Source organism: Typopeltis vanoorti, chromosome 20 (genome assembly GCF_054136105.1).
Source record: "Typopeltis vanoorti isolate ZY-2024b chromosome 20, IOZ_Tvanoo_1.0, whole genome shotgun sequence".
In the NCBI taxonomy this organism is placed as follows: Eukaryota; Metazoa; Arthropoda; class Arachnida; order Uropygi; family Thelyphonidae; genus Typopeltis; species Typopeltis vanoorti.
This window is the reverse complement of record NC_143568.1, coordinates 54,467,354-54,483,698: the sequence shown is the minus strand read 5'-3', so window position 1 is coordinate 54,483,698 and position 16,345 is coordinate 54,467,354. Positions and strand designations below refer to the sequence as shown.

General features: G+C 35.0%; 1 protein-coding gene across 1 annotated transcript in view; it reads left to right on the top strand.

Annotated features, from left to right (window-relative positions):
* The window catches only part of LOC150095448 (uncharacterized), a 45,740-nt gene that overhangs the window by 15,091 nt on the left and 14,304 nt on the right, over window positions 1–16,345 (top strand). The window contains exons 8-12 of the mRNA XM_090410358.1: window positions 12–196; window positions 5,803–6,026; window positions 13,751–14,061; window positions 14,153–14,409; window positions 14,500–14,687. Coding sequence (XP_090266484.1) covers window positions 12–196; window positions 5,803–6,026; window positions 13,751–14,061; window positions 14,153–14,409; window positions 14,500–14,687 — 1,165 coding nt within the window. The remainder of the gene's footprint in view (window positions 1–11; window positions 197–5,802; window positions 6,027–13,750; window positions 14,062–14,152; window positions 14,410–14,499; window positions 14,688–16,345) is intronic.

The following is a 16,345-nucleotide window of genomic DNA, read 5'->3' as shown; positions in this document are numbered from 1 at the left end:
TTTCTATGTAGATAGCAAACTGTATAAGCGATATCGTTTGTCGGTTAGTGCTAATCCTGATTTAGCAATTTCCGTTTTTAACTACACTGATCACGAACATCAACATATAGAATTTGCAGCTGCTTTGGATCGTGAAATACCAGAATATTTTGCTCTGAATGCACACTGGGATCCCGAGCTACTTTTGGCTGATATGGTAAGTGCAGCACATAGTAATAGAGAAAAACTGATAGGTTTTTCATCAAAATATGTCTTTTACACACGTGCAGGTATTAAACATTACTGTTTCAGTTCTCTCCAGCTCAAAAGAAAAACTGTTGTCTTAATTAATATCATCAAGTCTGGAACTAGTAGTGTACGTCAGTTCTAAAGGAGAGATTCTTATTGTCATAGAAACATTATTGCATCCACTTGTTTAAAACAAACGTTTCTTCTTTTTTTTTATTATGCAGCCTACTTTGTATTTATTTAAAACAAGAAGTGTTTTAAATAAATACAAAGTAGGCTGCAATACTGTTTTCTATTCTCATTAGATTAACACATTCATCTTTAGCGTATTAATCTAAGAAACATAAGTAAAAAAGGCAGCAGATTATTAGTTGACAAGCATGTCTGATGTCACTTTCTGAAGAATTTCAGCGACAAGATAAAAGATAGAATTAACTGGAATATGTTTATGGTTCTTGTTGATTTATTTCTTTAAAAATTCGTCAGTTGAGAAAAATATTTTTCCTGTAGAAAACGTTGCGTAAAGAGAACATTACAGTTATCATAAGTGCATATCGTGTTCTTTAAACAATACTATTAAGAATTTATGAAAAGTGAATAAACGTTTTTGAATTATCTTTCATAAGTTCTATTTAATATTGCTATTTAGTAAGAGCCAACTACTGTTCCTTCTCTTTAATTGTCTTTCTCTGCCTTCTAAAACATGCAGCATTCTTCTCACGCAGTTTTTTTTCCTCCATTTTAATTTCGTCAAGAGGATTATAATGTCCAGCTGTTTTCATGTTCAAGAATTACATCAATAGATTTCTTCCTTCTCCTTAATCACTGATATGCTACAGGTTTGCAGGCTCTTATGTCATATGTCAGATCTGATACGTAACACTCGCTTTATTATTATTATTATTATTATTATTATTATTATTATTATTATTATTATTATTATTATTATTATTATTATTATTTTAATCCTAGAAATACACAGAAAGGATGCTTTATGGAAAGAATTACAGCGATATCCAAATAACACAGCTTTAAAAACTGAATATAAGATAACAAGGAATCGCCTTACAACACAAATCATAAATGCAAAAAGAAGCTACTACAGAGACAAACTAACCTCTGCACAAAACAACATGAAACAAACCTGGCATCTGATCAATGAGATGCTAGATTGTGTTCCCAACACCACTGCCTCCGAAACCATAAAACACAGCTTCATGAAACGCAAAACCTATTCAACAACTAGCAAATGCCTTTAACCAATGCTTTGCAGACTCCATCCAAGAACTGCACAGAAATATTCCCCGACCCTCCACTTGGACCACAATCAACGCAACACAATTCTTTTATGGTTCCCAACCATAAAAGAAGCAGAACTTCTCTCTGCAATACATCAAATCAAACCAAACAAAGGCGATGCTATTGTTTGGTTTGATGGTCTTATATTTGATGGTCTTATACCATCAATTTCTGGGCGACGCCCAGAAATTGATGGTATAAGACCTAAGGATATCACTCAACATGCAACTAGCTTAAGTATTATCTTACTGAAATTAATAAATAAAATATTTAAAACAGGACAGATACCAAGTATGCTAAAGACCACCATAATCAAACCCATATACAAACATGGAAAAAGAAATTTAATCAGCAATTACAGACCCATAGCAACATTACCAATTATCAATCAAATTATGGAGAGGATCATACTGAAGAAACTCACAGCATACACAGAGACCTTTCATATTATCCCCAAAACACAATATGGTTTTCAGAAAAATAAGGGAACAACATAACTAAAGCATTCGATACACTCACACATCAAATCTTGTTAGAAAAACTGAGGCCTCTGCACAGGCGGTTTACAAACTATCTTCAAAATAGAAAGCATATCACACGTATCGGGTCAAACCGAAGCAGAGAGCTACCAGTAACCTGTGGAGTACCACAGGGAGCTGTACTCTCCCCAATTCTATTCAACATTTACACGCACGATATTAATCAGCTACCTCTCAAAGGTAAGATATTCCAATATGTAGACGATACAGCTATCGGATCGGCTCATCGTCATCTTTCTTTTAGATCACGGGCATGCTTTCTCCTGAAGTCGCATACTCGATGGCCTACATCTGCCAGACAACCGTTGGCGACTTCTTTATCACGACCTCTGGATCACCGACGAAAATTTCTCGAACCGATTATGCGATCTTTTCGCCCACGCCTTTTATTCGGTCACTTCCGAATCCTTGTGCGGAGATAAGTGAACCCCGAACATTTCGGCAAAATCCCTTGATCCTTTTCTCTGACTGACCCTTCCTTTGTTTTTCTCCTACACTCCCTAAATCCTATTCGTTCTGGCAGCGGACATTTGTTTGAAGCTTTTGTCGGTCCACCTAGCACTGACCTTGAGCTTTCCATGTAGAACACACAAAGTTTGATGTCTTTACAAATAGCTTAAAATATATTGTTTACTATTGGCAAGGTATTGCCTTAATACTACACCTTCTAGAATATTCCCTTATTTGGCATAGAGCAATATACAAATTCCCATTGGGATTATTTACATATAACATACTTCTATTTACAAGTCACAATTCTTACTGGGCTTGACCTTGGTAAACTTTATGTGAAAATATTTGGACTTCTTATAGCTACATAAATATTTTTACAACTGCAATGTCAAAACACAAAATACTGATAGCAAAACATTTATGTCACTATGCAGCTTTGCTAAAACATTATTTCGATGCCAACTACAGGACAGTCAGAAATACATACCGTATAACAAGACATCAGACAACTAATTATATCACATATAAATACAATAATCACTACGGAAAGGCCACGCGAAACTTCTACATCCCAGACATGATAAACAAATTACCTTTTGAATATAGAAACCTTATAAACTACAATAGCCTGAAAAGAGCTCGTAGGACATACTATGAACAAGAAACACACGCACCCAAAATACCATACAAACTTAATGAAACACAATACATTCGTTCAGGCTTCCAGTTCAGATACGCATCAATACATTCCAAGTTATCGTGTGTGTGTGTGTGTGTGTGTGAGGATGACACCAGTTATTTTTTAAACCAATAAATAATAATTGGTGTCATCCTCAGATAAGCTCACAAATAAGCTTCGAAGATGAAAGCTGAGAAAATACATCTCACCTCATCCAAGAAAAATAAATAAATAAAAAATAAATGTATCATATGTAATGAAATGCATGTAATGTACGTATCACATGTAAACAAATGTATATAATGTTGTATCATATGTAATGATAAGTATGTAATATATGTATCATATGTTTTAAATTATTATAATTATTATTGCGAAAAAAATTATTATTTTTATTATTATCAGAATACATTAATATCAAATGTAAAGAAATGTATGTAATGTTGTATCATACGTACACAAATGTAAGTTATGTTGTTTCATATGCAAACAAACGTATGTAATGTTGTATCATACATAATCAAAATTATGTAATGTATGTATCAAATGTAATAAATTATTATTATTATTATTATTATTATTAAAATATGTATGTATGTATCTGAGACAATAAAATGTTTAAAAAATTATATCCAATTAACAGAGTTCACAGTCAAAGAGTAACAAGAAACACGAAACAGAATAATGCAATCTTTGAGCGGAAAATGAGTCCATTTCGGGCCTTATCCAAAAGCCTACGAAACGACTAGATATCGTCGTAAATGTGAGACGTCCGTAAAAGTGCCTTTTCTGAAGTTAAGATGGTGATGTATTTAACAGGCTCAACGTTTCGAGATGTTTCATAAATGTCCTAGTCGCTGTTTTTGTCTAGCGCTCTGTATTTGTTCTACAATCATATGTCTCCGTTCTTGTTGTGCAGCATTTAAGTGATCCTTCTGGTTATTATTTGGATTATCTGTATTCAAGAAAGTGAAGAAAGTGTTTCTTCCATAGATTTTGCAGCGGATCTCAAGTGTTTTGCTGGGATTCCATGACAAACTATCTTTGCAATTCTTCAAGTTCAACATCCATGAAAACTTTGTTTCTTACAATAAATCTTCGTTGGTACATTAATCACTCTTCACTGACTCTTGTATCAGGAAAATTCTATTTCCAAAATTCATGCATTCGCTTTTGGTATCCTCTTGATGATACATTTAATTCATAATAAGATTGCATAATCATCTTGTTTTCAAATAAAGTCCATTTCTTGTTCATCTAGTCGCGTTTCATTTCTTTTTATTATTATTTGAGCTCTCCATAGGTGACTTACGTTCCTCTGTGTGACCTCTACGAATGTTTGCAAAAAGAAAAAGAAAGTTTCAGACCCGATTTATAATAACAAAAGCAGCGAGTGAATCATTTACTGGTGATTATTGCCTGTAACTCTCCTCCCATCTGATATTTTGTTGGATCTATCGCTTTCATGATAGGTTATATGGATGTTGCCTTACCTCTCCTTGAATAAGTTGATGTATGTTACATTCATACCCCCCCTCTCTCTTTATTTATTTAACTACAAATTATGACGCTTACTGGTGACTCATTATTATTATTTGTTTATTTTTATTATTTATTTCTCCTCTTTGAATGGAAGATGGGACGAATAGAATTTAAAGAACAATTGTCATCGAAAGAACGTTGAGAGTTGTTATCATGGCTCATTCGCAGTTCCATTTGACAATAGTCATATTGTTGATATGCTTCCACAAGGCGTTCTGATACTCTGATATAAGAACATCATATATCGCTCTCATTCCATAATAATGGATTACTGGGAAAAAAAACGAACTAAAAGAACTGTAGCGAATAAATTTACTACAGTTAATGATATCTATATAGTTTTCGAAAATTTTCGAAAACAATATGAATATATAGAGAGCCAATACTTGGATCTGTCTTATATAAAAATTCTGATAATTATCCCACGAGTATATTTAAAATGGAAGCAAAGATCTCAGTGAGGATAGAAAATCGTTCAAAATATTGCAACAGATACAATAAGAACATTTTATACGAATGTGTCGTACAAGCTGCACACATGCAGTTGAAATATCAGGAACTTAACAGCCTCTGATTCCTCAGATTTGAACCATATCTTTCTAGAAATTAAGGGGAATTTCCTCTGTAGTGTTTTACCACAGAAAAAATTCGATTCAGTAAAATTACAGCAAATTAGTTTCACTTAAGGGCGAAATGTTTGTTATTATTATTATTTCATTTATTTTTTTTTTTCATGTTGGCTCGCTGTTCTTATCACTTTATTTGCTAAATTTCATAATTCCTGGATTTGTTGAGATGATCTGTTCTGATCTGAGTGATCGACAATTTCTGGTCAATCATTAAAATCTAAAGGAAATATCCCGTGTAGCCTGCAGACTTTGAATTCTACTGGAATGGCATTGCATTTCATATCCACAAATAGAGCCTTTATTTTCCCAGATCTCCCCCACTAAACATAAATAATAGTTACCTTCCATAGCTATTATGTTTTGCTTTTCTTAATTCACTGAAAAACTACCATTCCATAAAACGGAGAATTAATTTTTTTTCTTTCTATTCTAGGAAAGATTCCAGAAAGTATTGATTAAACTTAAAGACCACATAAAACATTCAACCCCCATTCACCTACTCCAGAGATGGAGTTCTGATATGTATGAATGTTTGGTAGGGATGCTCTCTCATACAGAACATGCAATAAAACGTACTTACTGGCGGTGGCAGAGGGAAGGGAGCAACTATATCAAGGCTCTGAAAACTGTGCTTACCGATGTATACAGATGCATAGAGTGAGTATCCTATTAACAATTAATTGAGTTTTGCTGAATTTACGAATAATTAATGTATTTACAATAAAGTAGACTTTTAACTATTTTAGTGAAGCGAATCTACAATTAATAATAAATACATTTTAAATATACTATTTTTTTTAATTTTAAATTTCTAATCGATTTCTTATTTTTACAATTTACTTACATTTCATTTTGTTTTTACATTAAAATACTGTATGTTTCTTAAAATATATTAAAATTATTGATTTTTAAGTATTGATAAAGCATATTTATTGTTCATTTATCTATTTATTTTTTATTTTATGTAAATTTCCAAATTCTTTCAATCTTCAAATTTATTTGACTATATCCTGTTCTGCAAATATTTCCACATTCATTTATCCAGAAAAATAAAAGCTCCTCTCCTACTGCAGTCATTTAAATTTTTACATTTTTGTAAAAAGTAAATTCTCGTTGGGCGCAAAGCTATACCTTAAAATGATTCGTTAAGCGAAAATTCTTAAAACAAAAACTGATATTCGGGGAGCTGTAAATATTAAAATATTTAAAAAAAATTTGAAATTTTTAAAATCTATTTAAAAATTAAAAATGCTAATTTTCTGAAAAATATAAAAATATATTTAGAATAATAAGAGCAACTTGCAAATACATTGTCAAGTTTTATAGTTTATAAAGCTCTAATTATAAAATACAAATAAAACCTTGAAACATTTCGCAGTATAAGAATTGGTTTATTCGAGAGAGAGACAACATTTTCTACTGACAGTGCTAGAAGTTGATGGTTCAGTTTCTGAGAGAAGGTTGCTGGAGTCCCTCTAATACATGATAAAAAATCGACTTTGCTCATTTTCAGTTTATTGTAGCGATTGCAATGCTTGTTGTTTACAGTCCTAAATTTCGCTTAGCTCGCAATGCAAGAAAATGAATTAGTATAACAAAAGTATTTTCTAAATTTTCATTTACATTATTATGCAATTAGAAAATTCTAAATGAAACATGTGTAAATCGAAGAATCTCTATAATTATCAATGAACATTGACTTTAATTATCAATGAACATTAGCTGTATTTACTGCGCAGTACTATTCTTCTTTGTCCGTGTTCTCTACAACGACATGATAGGTGCTACAGAAACAAAGAATACAAAAACAGGTAATATTATTTTAAACAATAACTACAGGATGTTATATTCAGGAAATAATGATCAGGAAAAGAAAGCAGTAACTATAGCATTCAACAAAGAACACGACGATGAGCTTCTTGAATGGCAGGCAATTACAAGTAGAGTGATGTACAGTAGATGAATATCAAAATATGGTATTGGACAATGAGACTTATTTATGTCTATGATTCCACAGGAGACTCTAATAAGGAAGAAGTAGAAGAATTTTTCGAAGTCTTTATGTCAACTGTCTTAATTGACATAAAGAAAAACGAAAACAGAAATGTATTAAGAAAAATTGAAGAAAAAGGCCCATAAAACTGATAAGTAACTGCTGGATTTCTGTTCAGGTCGTGGACCTAATAATGCTCCAACATAAATATGTGCACAAAGACTATGTTATTGTTCACAACGATATCATTATTTAATTTCGAGCAGGATCAAAATGAATATCATATTCAAAAGAAAAAAATATATAAGAAAGTTTTAGAAGGAGTCAAAGTGGAACAGCTTTCAGAGGTGAACTGTAAACTCAAATGTACACATATTATTCCAGAAAAAAATTAAAGAGTTTGAAAACAAACTCGGATTTGGAAGATTCACTGACAGTCTCTGAAGAAAATATTAACTGATTCAGCTAGAAGAGCATGTGGTGAAGTTGTCTGCAAAGATAGAAAGATCAGAACTACAAAATGGACTCATGAAGTTGAAGTCAAGGAAGGGAACGTATCGAAATTTCCCGTAAATAAGTCATAATATGCTCTAGAGAAAAATGTAAGAAAGCCAAGCACCGTGTAAAAGTAGTTAAAGTCATGGGTTGACACTGGTAAGAATAAAGAAGATAAATATATAAGGAAGGTGGGGAAATGTTATATAGGCTATTGAAAAACTTAGAAATAGAGGAAAGAGAACTGTAAAATGAATCCAAGATATTAACTGTGAAAAGAAAAATTTAAAAAAAAGAAAAATTATTTTGAAAAATTGTAAAATGAAACACACAGCGACAGATCGATGGGAGAAAATATTCGAGAGAAATCCAGTATATATATTAATGAGTATATATATTAATAATTGAGGTATAAAAAGTCATCATAAACATGAAAGGTGGAACTACAGCTGGAGGTAGATGCCATTGGACCAGAAATGCTTCATTATGAAGATATTAGAATTTTACAGTGGATGCACTTGCATAATTTAGAAGGCTTAGTTAGAAAGTCAAATTCTGAATGATTGAAGTAGAGAGCTCTCATATTATTAAACTATAAAAAGTGAAATGAAACTGAATGTGAGAATAAACGAGGGATTTCCTTACTGAGTGTTAAGATTTATGCAAAAATACTTGAGAAGAAAAATTGTGGAAGAAAAACTTGCATATAAAAAAGTTGAGGCTATCGAGATCGGATTTTCAGGTTAAGACAAATAGTTGAGAAATCACGGGAATATAATAAGGATGTATATTATATTACATTTTGTATATCTGGTCAGAAGAAAAGCTATTCAATGTACTACCATTTTATGATGTAAACAGGATGTTATATTGAGTAATAAGCAATCATTTGTACGATCATATTATGATGGAATGATGGAAAGTTGGAATTGGGATCTTACTCTTACTCTCGGCTCGTTTCGTTATGTATATCTTATACTATTAACTAATTTCAGACTGTAGTAATAAATTGCATAACTGCCAACAAATTTGGCAGGAAAATCTGAAATAAAAGGCGACAAAGCCTACAATATGTAGGAACATTGTTAAAAAAATGGGATGGATACTGATCGAAGAACTTATGAAACAAGTAATATATATATCAACAATATAGGATCATTTTTAGTGAAGATGGCAAATTAAGTATGGAAATAGTAGAATATGCAAAGTTGGTATCACGAAGAGTGATCTGAATAAATTAATATAGAATAAGTGAGAAATTAGTCAAATCACTGAATTAGCTGCATATAAGACAGGGTTCAAACCAATTTTAAATTATAGATATGAGATTGAGTTAGAAGTAAAACATTTGATGAAAATCAAGAAGCAACAGAGATGAGAGTTCTAATAGAAATTAGGAGAGAGAGCAGTTGGCATCAATGTCAGAATCATATCAAAAATGAAGATTTTAGACATGAATTTGACATTATTAGCAGTCTGGAATGTGTGAGCAGAGTAGAAAAGGAAACGTTAGCAAAGCAGGTGTTTCATGCCAAGATGATAGGATAAACCAATGAAGACCAAGGAACAAACTGAAAAGCTGGACACAAGATCTAGGTAGATTGATACATTTAGAAGTGCTAGAAGAGACCGAAATATAATATATGAGAATAATACAGTCTTGACACATAGAATAATTCGAAAAAGGAAAACTGTCGAGAGGAAGTTAATGTAATTTTTTCTTAAACTCCTGTTATGCTTTCCTGTACCCCCGTGAATATACATACCTGAAATTTGATGATCGTGATCATCAAATTTCAGGCATGTATCTTCTCTCTCTCTCTCTCTCTCACACACACACACACACACATACACACACATATTAATGTTATATATATAAAATACACCAATAATAACAGTAATAATCAAGAATAAGTTCGCTATTCTGTAATATGCTGGTTGATTCCCTCCCATTAAAACAACTCCTTTACTCTTATAATAAATTTAGTTTAATCCTTTATCCAAGTGTGAGCAAACAAAGTTTTCGCCTGAGAGTATCTTCAGGACTGGGATAAGGTAGTACAACACCGGGCAACTCGTTGCAAAGGTGGAGCAAACTCACATCACTCGTATCTCAGTATCTCCCATAATGCAAAACACATCTCCTTGCAGATATGTATAATGTTATTCATTAAGGGGAGGGCCACTACCCAGACTAGTTTCGACCTTTATTGAGGTCGAATGGGAGTTGATGCCTTTCATCACTGGCCTCTTTAGATTTAATAAAAGTTGTGCTGAGAGTCAGCCTGATAGTGAGAGAGGAGGAGAAAGATAGAGTGGATAGTAGTAGATAGTTAAAAGAGGCACAGTCGATCTACTTGGCCTGACTTAAATGCCCGCACCAAGCAGGTCTCCGACATTATCTCCCTCCATCCGTTCTTTTCAGCTTTCCTCGGTCAGTCACCTCTTCAGATGACTGCCCGAGGAAAGCAGGGAAAAACAAATGAAAGAAGCAACACATGAAAAAGGAAACTGGTAAATAACATTAAAACGTACATATAACAATTTGTAACACAGAACCAAAGAAATAAGAAACTAGGTGAATTTCGGAATTTCAAACTGAATGATCAGAAGAGCGGGGGAAGAGCCTGGCCTGAGTGATGCAGCCCACAAGGGGCTGCATCACCCAGGCATTTCCCTTCGGCAGCTGTATGCAACAAGTCGACTGACTTGTCAGCGTGTTAGGCAGGGCTTGAATCCTCTGCTTTCTATTGTTGTGGGTACTAAGGATGTGATCATATAACTTATCTCCGCGGGAGTAGTTTAGCATTCCTAGGCCTCTATACAATGCTGCTCCCACGTCATCCTTTGCATCAATAAATTCTTCGATTTGTTCTGGAGTGATTTCGTCTATGTCTTCGACAAACATATCATTCTACTCTGCGCTTACCACTTTAGGCCCATTTTTCCCTGTGAGGATAAGTAGGATATCCCCGAATGTTTCTATTCCATTTCGTAAAACCTTCGCATCCTCGGGGAAGTCTTTTAGCAGATGCAGTATCGGTGCATTGGCTTTTGCATAAGGGTACTTTGTGGGTTCTGCTGTTACTTTTCCAGTTTCAACTACGCCCGGACTCCCTGGTTTTGGTTTTTTAACATTCCCTTCTTCAGGGCTGCCTGGCCTTTTTTGTGTGGTTTCTTCACTGTGAGTTTCCATTTCTACTGTTTCTTCTGCTGTTGGTTCTTCAACTACCGTGCTAGAACCTTCTTGCTGGTGGTTCTGTTTAATTTCTATGGTGGCGGTTTGGTCGTTGGCTGGTTCCTCCTGCTTAGAGTCTTTCCTGGCTGCTTCTACAGTTTTGGCTGTAGGTTTCTCTGTTGCTTCAATTTGCGATGTGGCAGTATTATTCTTTGTTGCTTCCCTTTCATGTGCAGTCTTCAGGGTTGGGAAGTCGTTCTGCTCCATGCCACTGATATTGTTTTCTAGTGTTGGACGTGATAGTGCCTCCCACTCTTTCGGCATGGTTTCTGCTTGGACAGGTGTCCACTTTGTGGTCCTTGTTGCCACATTTTAAGCAGGCCGACTGGCATTTCTCCAATGTATGGCCCGTTGTAAGGCAGTTGCGACATTTCATTTTCGGGCACTGAGCCCCGAGATGCGTGAGGGCACCGCACTTAAAGCATTGTCGCTTTACGCCAGGGTAGCTAACCATTACCCTGGCCGATCCTATTTTGACGAAATTCGGAATTTCTGCCTTCATCATGACAGAAAAAGTGACTTCTCCTGACTTCCATTGAGGGAAGTCAGCGTCCGTGCCAATTTTTATATCCTGCACGGCTCCCCATTTCGAGAAGACTTTAGTGATGATGTCAGTGTCTTCTTCGAGATATTCAATTGGGAAACGATCTATTCTTACACTTTTGGAAAGACTTCCTACCACAAAAGGATGAAAAACTTTTCACTGGCACTCGACTCCTTTCAGTAATTTTTCTCTAGTTGCAACGTTAGTGCATACAACTTGAAACCTTCCCCCCCCCGTAAGGGGTAAAACCAGAAATGTTGTCTGCCCCGATATAGTTAATTATAGTCTTCGCAAACGTCCTCTTCTCAATATTAGCATCAATTTCGAACCCGAGGGTTCTTACCCTCGGTAAAACCGAAGACATTATTACTTAAAGAAAGAAAGGAAGAAGACTTTCCAAGGATAGTCTATTCCTATAAAGTAGCGGAATGCCGTGTATAGGCCTAAAAAACCCACAAAAAGAACAAGGAACAAGGCCAGCCAGCCCTGAAGAAGTAAATATTAAAAAATCGAAACAAGGAAGTCCAGCACAAGTTGGAAATATAAAGTCAACTTCAGAACCCACAAAGTTCCCTCATGCAAAGGCCAATGCACCTATATTGCATCTCTTAAAAGATTTCCCCGAGGAGGCGGTGAGACTAAGAAAAGCTATAGAAACATTCGGAGACATTCAACTGATACTCACAGGACAAAACGGGCCAAGAGTCGTCAGTGCAGAATGGAACGACGTGTTTGTCGATAATATAGATGAAATCACTCCTGAAAAGATCATTGGTCTTATCGATGCAGAGGACGACGTGGGACTAGCACTGCACAGAGGCCTCTACATGCTAAACCACGTCCGTGGAGACAAATTAGCAGATCTCATCATTAAAACCCACAACAATAGACAGCAGGAAGATTTAAACCTCGCCTAACAAGTCAGTCGACTCCTAGTATCGATCTGCCAGAGGGGGAAAAAAAAAATTCTCGTTTGTTTTTTCTTCTTTTTGCCCTCTTTCAGATTAGAATTTTTGTTGTAAAAAAGGTCTATGTCTATTCCACACAGGAGGGGGTATCCTGAGAACCTGGGCTGCGAAGGCTTACACCGAGGCGGTGCAGCTCCTTGTGGGCTGCATCACCCAGGCCAGGCTCTGCCCCCGCTCTTCTCAGTATTAAACTGGTCATTCAGGTTGAAATTTCAGAATTTACCTAGTTTCTTACAAATTGTCATATGTAATTTTTAATGTTATTTACTAGTTCTTCTTTTTCATGTGGTGCTTCTTTCATTTGTTTTTCCCCACTTTCCTCGGGCAGACACCTGAAGAGGTGACTGACCGTGGAAAGCTGAAAAGAACGGATGGAGGGAGATAATGTCGGAGATCTGCTTGGTGCTAACATTTAAGTCAGGCCAAGTAGATCGACTGAGGCCTCTTTTAACTATCTACTACTATCCACTCTATCTTTTCTCCTCCTTTCTCACTATCAAACTGACTCTCAGCACAACTTTTTTTAAATCTAAAGAGGCCAGTGATGAAAGGCATGAACTCCCATTCTACCTCAATAAAGGTCGAAACTAGTCTGGGTAGTGGCCCTTAATGCATAACATTAGACATATCCGCAAGGAGATGTGTTTTGCATTATAGGAGATACTAAGATAAGATAGGAATTGTTGGTAGCTTGCTCCACCTTTGCAACGAGTTGCGCTGGTGTTGCCACCTTATCCCAGTCCTGAAGATACTTTCAGGCGCAAACTTTGTTTGCTCACACTTGGATTGTTTGCTCACACTTGGATAAAGGATTAAACTAAATTTATTATACTCTAACCAAGTGAAAAATAAAATTTCAACTCCTTTACTCTTAATTATTTCAACAGCGAACGTAACTAAATCATAATAATTCCAATAAAATCATTTAAATTAAAAATGAAAAATGTTGATACCTACCATAATTTAGCGTATTTAAGGTGGTTCTTATTTGCTTTAACTTATTCTTCTAGCGTCTCCTAAAAATCTGTGCTTTATTTTAAATTAATAGATTATAGTAGCCGGATATAAGTGATTATGCAGTAATATCTTATATCCGATTATAATTAGTCCACATGCTAATATCTTAAAATCTTGTAATTCTAGCAGAGAGCATGCTCTTAAGAATGTCATGGAGGAATTTATCATTACGCCTATGAATACTTTTCGCCGTTACTGCCAGAGAGAACTAGATACATTATTTCCTCGATATTCCAGACAAAGAATTCTTGAATTCCCTAGACGTCTAATATCATGGCTTCAAGCTCACTGCACCAATGGGACTGTTTGCTACTCGGTGAAACACATAAGTGATAGAAATGAATGGAGTCAAGTTGCCAAAGTAATGTTCTACTCTGTGAATTCTGTCACTAGAATTTATTACAAGCTGCCAGTGATTATTCAGAACCGATTTCCATGTAAGTGAGCGATCTCGAATTAATTATTTTGTGTTGCAATAAAATTCCACAGTGTGTTATATTATATTTGTTTACTTTTTTTTTTCTGCAGATTTCATGAAGGAGTGGTGGTGTGCTGCAAAGAGTAAAATCAGGAATGGCTTCGACACATTCCAAAGCCACATATCGAAACTCACGCTTGTGAGAATGATCAACGAACAATGGATCCATATGCGCGAGCAAATTGAGATGAATAACTGGAATCAGTGGACACAGGTTCGTCGGGTATTGGAGGACATCACCTTCAAAATATTCTACCGAGGAACCATGCAAGAAATTCATAATTTTCTCGCAAATTTTTTCGAAGAGGTATTATTTGATGCTTTTGCTAAAAATACTCAACAGATTTTTAGATTATTATTATATTTATTTATTTATTTTCTTTCAATATTCTTCCAGACAAAGAATGTCTATGCAAAGTATAACCTATGGCTCAGAGTACGAACCTTCATGAGGGATTGCTTTGTTTCCTTCTGGACCGATACTATTTTCGTTGATTTTGATTCCAGTGTGGGTCGCATGAGAATGCGGGTGGACTTCAACGATCGGCTCTCAAACAGATCTGACTATCACAGTTTTACCAATAGGTAAAATGAAATTCTAAATAAAATAAATATGAATATATAAGAAAGATTCCGGTAATTGGACCACATGTTTATTACGATAAATAACAATAAAAAACAACCCGACAAGTTTCGTAAGTCGTATGACTTACATCTTCAGGGGTCAAAGGTAAATAAAAGTTAAAACACACGAAATGAGAGATTACTTAGAATAGTTCATTCTATGGAGTTGTTTAACTGTTCATTAAATTGAATATCCGAATGTAGATTCAGTGCAATGCTAAGTTTGAACAATGATGGATGCTGTCACGTTCTTTTGTTCATGTTTACGTTGTCCGAGGTCTGACTTGGGAATATCTTTTGATCAAAGCTGATCAAACTTGGTGTAGAATTAGGCCCTGGTTTTTGTTGCATTGCGTTGGAATTCTAAGTATGTTTGCAGCTTCTTTAAATTTCCTTATGAAACAATTTTTTTCAATGTAAGACATGTTTGTTTTTTGCCAAAAAAATCTATTTCTAAAAGGTTTCAACTTCGCTTTAACGCCACGCTACTAACCAAAAATTGACATCATAGCTCAAATAGAGAAAGGAATTCTGAATTTGCCTGGTGATACATCAGATCTAATCCGCATACAGAGCACAGCATTACTATTATAAAACAAATTACCACTCAAAAACTTACCTTACATGGAATACACAGCCCTCAAAGAACTAAAATCAGACAAAAATATCGTTATAATTAAGGCGGATAAAGAGAATCAACGTAGTGGAGGATTACAACAAAATTATAACTCAGAGGATTATAACAAAAAAATGAAAACTCTTCTTGAAGATACTAATACCTATAGACCTTTAGACAGAGATCCTGGCGAGCAATGATCTAATAAATCCAATGGCGAGCAATAAAACCAATGATCTAATTAAAAAGATACTTAATTGGACTGAAGAACTAAAAAATAACTCTACAATCAAAACACCCATTAGTTCCAAGAATATATGGCGTTCCAAAAATACACAAGATAGGTATGCCTTTAAGACCGATAGTGGATGGAAGAGACTCTCATACCTCCAATATGGCAAAACACCTCACCAGCATGATCTCACTACACATAGGAAAAAGAACATCTTTCATTAAGAACAGTACACATTTTATTGAGAAGGTAAAGGATATATGCATAGGACCTTCAGACATCTTAGCAAGTTTTGATGTAATCAACCTGTTTACAAATGTTCCTAGAAATGAAACAGTGAATCTCCTTGAAGACCTTTTTCCTCCGGACATCGTAGAACTTTATAAACATTGCATAAAAAATACTTTTTTCATGTATCAAAATAAATTTTGGGAGCAAAAAGAAGGACTGGCTATGGGCTCCTCCTGTTCCCGGCTTTCTTCTTCTTTGAGCGCCATCTCCTATTGGAGGTCAGCGACTACCTTGGCAAATTTTGAGTGATCCTCAGCCACTCTAAATAGTCTCTCAGAGCTCATGCCAGTCCACTGTCTGATGTCTGCCAGCCAAGATTTTCTTAGTCTTCCTTGTCCTATTCTTCCATTTATCTTCCCCTTTATAAGCAATTGAAGTATTTTATATTTTTCATTACGAAGTAGGTGACTAAGGTATGCAGTTTTCCTTCTTTTTATGGTGTCTAAAAGTTCACGTGATTTCCCCATTTGTTCTAGTACT